We start from the raw sequence: 7,003 nt of genomic DNA, 5'->3' as shown, positions 1-7,003 counted from the left end.
CTGTTTTCAGTCTTCTTGGTGATGTTAAATGTTTCACCATAGTAACTCAAGGTGAATGGACTATGACAGTACCTCTACTGCAAGGAAGCAGGGTGGTATAATATGCACAGGCCACTGTCATGTGAAATGAACAGACCTATACAATGTAAAACAAAACAACTCCATATTTGCAACACAAATCAAGACTCAGTAGTAATAAGAAGAACACTCTGAAGAACACTCTGGTACGTGGCAAAAACAAGTCATCAGTATGAGCTGTTGGACAAGACTTCTTCATGCATCATACCAAAGAGACTGCAATAAAAAGCGATAAGCACTTTTATCATCTCACTTCACTGCTCACTCTCTGTGAACTGTGCACTGCATGAGCATTTTTATATCTAACATAATTGGAAAAGGTTTCCTTTTGTTTCTAAAGACATATATCTCCCAAAGTATGTCTTTCCAGGAAAATGCACTGACACCCATACACTAAAATTGAGTGATAACAACATTGTGATTTCCAATGATGTTAAGGAATGAAGAAGAAAGAAAGAAAGAAAGAAAGAAAGAAAGAAAGAAAGAAAGAATCGTCCTCTTATATTTCTTCCAAAAGTCCTGAATATTGGATTCTAAGCCGCCTTACTGTTGCCCTCCTGTGGACAGAATCAGTAGTGACAACTAATAGCTGGTGATTTAGTTTTAATGAGCTATCTAACATCATTCTTAATGTGTATTCTTAATATATATATATATATATATATATATATATATATATATATATATATATATATATATATATATATATATATATATTTACATACAATAAGAAATGATAGCAGCAATATGTTTATAGCCATTTTCTAATTTGCTCTACAGCAAATCCAACAAACAAACAAACAAATAAATAAATAAACAAATAAATAATGCAGAACCATATGCCACCACAAGAGCACTGCATGAATTGTATTTCTCTCAAACGGTATTGATCGATACCATTTTTATTTGATTTAAGAGGGTCTGTATCTCCCTTGTTTTATTAAGAAGGCTATACCAGACGCATAATCACTATACATTGATTTAACATTACCTTTACAATTAAATTCTTACTGAAATTACAGAATAAATATATGCACATTTTCTTTTTAAATCTTTGTGTGAGAGAGAAAACATTAAAAGTGTTTCCTACAAAGCCGTTAGTGGTAATATCCAGAAGCATGGTTGTCTTACGAAAGTGCGTTAAATTCCATAAAATCTTGCGTGTTGTTATGTACTCATAAACATTGATCCTAGGGTGTGTCTTTGCAAGAGGACTTCTAATGTCTGATTTGATAATATATAAAATAAATAGACCACCAAACAGTAATGTGCTGCACAGTATCTCCACTGAAGTTGAAGTATCTGTTATTTTCAGCAGTACCCACCACTGCAGTTGAATGCATGCAGCAAGCTGCTATATTCTACAAACTGTGCCAGGCCTTTCGGCAAATATCCAAATGTGCATGAGAGAGGAAAAAAAAAGGTAAAGATGTGACATTTCTCCTGCAGTCATGAGTCTGTAATGCTGTGTCACGCTCACCTCATTCCACTCATGGCACAAACAAATCTGTTCTGTATAAAAATAAGGTTCATAACATTGCTGGCTACTCTGAAAAAGGCACTTCATTGAATATCTGAGTATGGCCTTTCCCCCAAAGTAATTTGGAAGGAAATATTTTTGTGATTATAAATGTGTATATATATATATATATACGTGTATATATATATATATATATATATATATATATATATATATATATATATATATATATATATATATATATATATATGTATATTTATATATATAAAATATCATGCTTTTTTAAATATTTTTGTAGTGGTCGCAGTTTGGGGTTGCTATATATCCAGAAATGAGCTTATTCCGTCATCAGAATCTATATGACGATTTTTCCAAAACTTCGAGGTAATCCGGCTTGGTTTGGAGTTTGGCCCTTAACTCGAGGTATTCATTTTTTTCTGGAAATCCCTTTACCCCGGTGAAAAGTAGAGTTTCTTTTAATCTGGCATCCTGCTGCAAGTCGGGGTATTGCATTCCAGGGGGATGTGCATGTGCAACGTGCATGTCCTTTAATTTTGGAACTGTACCGTAAAGGCAGTCTACAAACCCCATGGTTGGATTTGGTCTCTGGCTGTCAATCACCGTGGGGAAAACCATGCCATTTTCATGAAATCCAGCCACATCTCCAGACTGATTGACTGTGACAATGGTGTTTAGTTGAGAATTTGATACAGCCATAGTCCATTCCTTCTCTTTCTCCAAAAGAGTTCGATAATTACTGCTGTTTTCCTTTGCCTCTGAAAACTGTTGTTCATCTATTTCACCTTCACGTGGTTTGTAAATTGGATTGTTGCACATCTGAGTAACAGGGTGAGGGATGTAATCATAAACATGACTAGAAGCAGGTTTCTCGGGTGAGGTTTGTTGTTCCTCAAATATCCGGCACTGCATCTGGATCCCGGTCAAATCAACCATTTCCTGGCGTTTTTTAAATGGGAGTTTCTTTCTTCTTCTTAGTACAAAAGCAAATAGGCCAGCAGCAATAAAGACAGCAGAGATGAACAAGATTAAAAGACTGAGGATGAGGACAGAAAGTGGTATGGCTCCTGTGGAAGGGGCATGTCTTAATCCAGAGTCACTGGTAGAAGTGACATCATTATCAAGTCCAGGTGAAGCAGCAGAAAATTTCATTTCTGGGCAGATAAGCTCGAGGTCCAAGGTGCGAAGGTCCTTGCCAAAAGCAAACTCTGGTGTCTTGCAAATTACTTCTCCAACCATAATGACAGAGCTAAGTTTCTCAATCCACTGCTTGAGTGGAACAATGTCACATGAGCATTCCCATGGGTTCTGGTGCAGGTCAATCTGTACAATTGAGTCAAGGTGCTCCAGCACTCCACTCACAGGCAGATACAGGAAATAGTTGTTGCGTAGATTCAGCCTAGACAGGGAGGTGCCAGCAAAAGCATCAGCAGGAAGTGTGCGCAGCAGGTTGTCATTCAAAAACACTAGTTGCAAGTTTGTCATTAGGCTGAAAGAAGCTGGTTGAATATCTCGAATAACATTGTACTCTAAATAAAGGTAGCTTAGCATCTGCAAACCACGGAACATGCCTGGAGTCAACCTTTCAATATCATTACCATTCAAGTATAAACTTTTCAAATTGGGCAGATTGATGAAGGCACCTTCTTGAACATATGATATCCGATTGTTGCCCAAATGGAGTAAATCCAAACTGGAGAAATTCCAAAAATCTGACCTGTATATTTTCTGAATCAAGTTCCCACTCAGATAGAGTTTTCTGGCATTTAGTGGCCGTGGCAAGAGCTCAGAGATGTTGTGAAACCCTTTCTCTTTGCAATTTACAGTGAGTCCCAAGTCACTGATGTGTAGATTACACATACATCCTGTTGGGCAGATTATTGGAATAGGTGGTCTTGTTTGATAGCCAGGTACAGGGGGTTGGTTTGGACCAGGATAAAGGCTTCGTGGAGTTGGTGGTGTTTTTGTTGGTCTAGGACGTTTTGTTGGCTTAACATATCTTTCTCTGTACTCCACTGAGGAGGCAGTGTTATGAAAAGAAGACAACATGGACGAGGGTTTGGTGGGCCACATGTTCTCATGACTGAAAGGAAGCCTTGGGATGCCAAGCTTTACTTCTATCTCAGCTTCAGATAGCAGGGGGCATAGCTCGCTCCTTTTGATCTCACGGAGATCTTTTCCATGAAAGTGAAATGGATATTCGCAAGTGATATCTCCCACCAGAGCTGTGTAGGGTATTCTCTCCAGCCATGTTTTGAGCTGTACAATCTCACACACACAGTTCCATGGATTTTCTTCAAGTTGAATCTCCATCAGACTACGACCCACATACTCCAGCATCCCTTTATATGGAAGAGTCTTTAACCGATTGCCACGCAAATCAAGGTGCGTTAAAGATACAGCCCTGAATAAGAAATTGGGGAGCATGGGTATCAAATTGTCATTTAAAATAAGCACTCTGAGTTTGTGCAGGTTTCGAAAAGCACCACATTCTATCTTCTTTATGACATTGTAATCTGCCTGAAGGTATTCAAGGCTCTCAAGTCCAAGAAAAGTGTCATTTCTGAACACCTCCAGTTTGTTCTCATGTAGAAAGAGCTTTTTCAAAATGCTCAGCCCATTGAATGCACCAGCATGAATGTCCTGTAGCGCATTGTTCCCCAAATTGAGTGACACAGCATTGTTGAGGTGCAGGAAGCTGTTAAAATACAGCTTGCGCATGGAGTTCCTCTGCAAATTGAGCTTAAAGGGCCTTGTCCATGATTGGGAAATCTGACTGACATTTGTAAATCCTTTGCTGTCGCAGTGAACATGAAAAATACCCTCCTTGACTTCACAGTAGCAAGGGTCATAGCAAGGCTCATCTATTTCCTCAGACTCATCCAGCAAGGGGATTGGTGTAGTCCACCCTAAAGCTATTGTGCTTAGCAGGGTTACCCACAGCATCCTTCCTCCAAAACCTGATGAAGTTATGGCTTGGTGCCACTTCACTGCACTAAAACAGATATAGAGAGTAAAATAAGAAACATAAAGTGTAAGTGGCTTGCAATGCTTGAAAGAAATTGCTGGAAATGTACAGGAAAATTACATGTTATAATGGCACATTCAATCACTGCCTTACTTTATTGTCAGAAAAATATAAAATTGTACAGATAAAATTCCACCTAAATGTATGGAATCAATTAAGCACCTGCATAACATGCAATTCAGTACAAATATCAGGATTTGCATCATGATGACGCAATGTTCTAGTTCTATTGGGACAAAGCACACGCCCATGTTTACAGCTAAATCATTAGATTTTTTTGTAAAGGATGCACATTATTTGTCTTTCCAGTGGCGACGCATATTTTCATTGCACAACAGTTCCTCTAATTAATCATATTGGTCTTCACATCTATCAGATCAGACAGGAGTTCTTATCTTCTCTCATGCTATCTCTCGGTCCCTCACATCCACCCACCTTCATACAAACACACACAAGCACACACACACAAACACACACACATACTTGGTTAGTGGGACAGAGCAGACATTTATCAACTTAACACTTCAGGCAGTGATCTGTATTCTGCTTTCTGAATTTACATGAGAAGACTCCTTATGTTAGCTTTTTTATAATCTTACAGGAAATCTCAGGAAATCTGATAGATAGATAGATAGATAGATAGATAGATAGATAGATAGATAGGTAGATAGATAGATAGATAGATAGATAGATAGATAGATAGATAGATAGATAGATAGATAGATAGATAGATAGAGCTGTTTTCCCAAAAGATCTCCTATCAGATAAGCATTGCGTATTTAAGTCTCTGTGCATTTCCACATGCTGAACACACTTAATTAGCTATCGGCACATTGGTGGAGACACTGATAAATAAGATCTGCTGAACATGTTACAGTCCCAGACTTTTGATAAGAAATGGGCTTTTGGAAAGGATGAAAGACTTCCATTAAGCATCCATGCATAATAAGGGAAAATGGTAGTTGCTGCCTTAGATGAATAGCACACTTTGTACCAGGCAAAGCCTATGTCTCGGCATTTGTGTGTGTGTGTGTGTGTGTGTGTGTGCGCGCATGAAAATTCATTCTGAAATAACATTTTTTTAAAATTATCACCTCATAATATATGTCGCAGATACCTACTCTGTTTTTTTTTTCAGTGAGCTCCAACTTTACATCTCCTGTGCCAGGATGGTTGTAGAGACAGGTGCTCCAGTTTTTTTAAACTGGAGGGAGACATGCACTGAAACAAGAAACAAAAAATCTTCTTTCAACTGCAATATATCTCCATATCATGAATGCACATGTACTATAAATCCATAGCAGATTCCCAGTATAGACAATAAAATCCGACCTTTTTAGAATGCTGATAATAATAAAAGATTTTATTTTTTTGTTTAAAGACAATCAAAATAATGTAGTCTTTTTCTTGCTATGATTAACATCATATAAAGAGGTCCTTCTGATGGCAGAAATCAATGAACAGAGAGAAGGAATGGATTAAAAATAGAGACTGAGATGCGTTTGTCCTCCCACATCCGAGGATTCAGGGCAACACTCACCTCTTTTCCTAATGGACTTCAGTAGCTTCCACAAAAAAGGGAATGAAAGAGTTTAAAGCTTGTTGGATCTCTCCTTCTTGAGTATCATCTCCTGTGATAATTTCTGTCTTTCTCTAGGTCTCCTTGCTCTTCCCAGGCAAACGAGGAGAAATGAAGACGTGAGTAGAATGCAACATCCGTTTTTACCTCTCTCCTTCCTCCGTTAGGTTGGTCTATGGTTGCAGTACAGATTAAATAATGATGGAAATACAGCTTTGTGTCTGTAGAGCAGCAGCAGCATTAACTCTGTTGATTCGCACAGAGGAGACACAGTACAACGGTTCGGTGTAAGAACGCACTGTGAAATGAGCTTGAAGGAAAGCGAGCAGGAGGGAGGATGAGAGATTGAAGGAAGGAGGAGGAGGAGGAGGAGGGAGTGCATCAGCCTCTCTCTTTATTGCTCTCTCTCTCTCTGCATGGTTATATATTTAGTGTAGATCAGTGCATCACATCTCTAGGCAATGTACTTGAGAGATTTTATTATTCTGTTCTATAAGGATACACCTATGTACTATGTACTCTCTTTCTCTCTCTCTCTTTCTCAGTCTGCTTTCGATCTTTCTGCAGCAGGCTGAAATCATGAAAGGCTCTCTGTCTTCACACCAATCTCTCTTCGGCAGATCTCTTATTTTTTAAGCTTTTCCTGTAGTGGGCGACCGAGATCTGCAACGCCATCTCCACACACACACACACACACACACACACACACTCAATAATCACATACAGATGCAGAAATCAAAAGGATTTAATAATAATAATAATAATAATAATAATAATAATAATAAAATTATTATTATTAGTAGTAGTAGTAATAGTAGTA

At 38.2% G+C, this 7,003-nt stretch overlaps 1 protein-coding gene across 1 annotated transcript; it reads right to left on the bottom strand.

Annotated features, from left to right (window-relative positions):
* Nucleotides 1-1,840: 1,840 nt before the first annotated feature.
* On the bottom strand, nucleotides 1,841-6,462 carry slitrk3a (SLIT and NTRK-like family, member 3a). Its single transcript, XM_060878566.1, has 3 exons — nucleotides 6,145-6,462; nucleotides 5,726-5,825; nucleotides 1,841-4,571 (listed from the first exon to the last, which is right to left on the bottom strand). The coding sequence occupies exon 3, from the start codon at nucleotides 4,520-4,522 to the stop codon at nucleotides 1,907-1,909; it is 2,616 nt and encodes an 871-aa protein (XP_060734549.1). The 5' UTR covers nucleotides 4,523-4,571; nucleotides 5,726-5,825; nucleotides 6,145-6,462; the 3' UTR covers nucleotides 1,841-1,906.
* Nucleotides 6,463-7,003: the final 541 nt, after the last annotated feature.

The sequence above is a fragment of the Tachysurus vachellii genome, chromosome 9 (genome assembly GCF_030014155.1).
Source record: "Tachysurus vachellii isolate PV-2020 chromosome 9, HZAU_Pvac_v1, whole genome shotgun sequence".
Classification (NCBI taxonomy): domain Eukaryota; kingdom Metazoa; phylum Chordata; class Actinopteri; order Siluriformes; family Bagridae; genus Tachysurus; species Tachysurus vachellii.
This window is presented reverse-complemented; position numbering and strand designations above follow the sequence as displayed.

Coding starts and splice junctions, on each gene's coding strand:
- slitrk3a (XM_060878566.1), bottom strand. CDS start 4,522: ATGCTGTGGGTAACCCTGCTAAGCACAATAGCTTTAGGGTGGACTACA.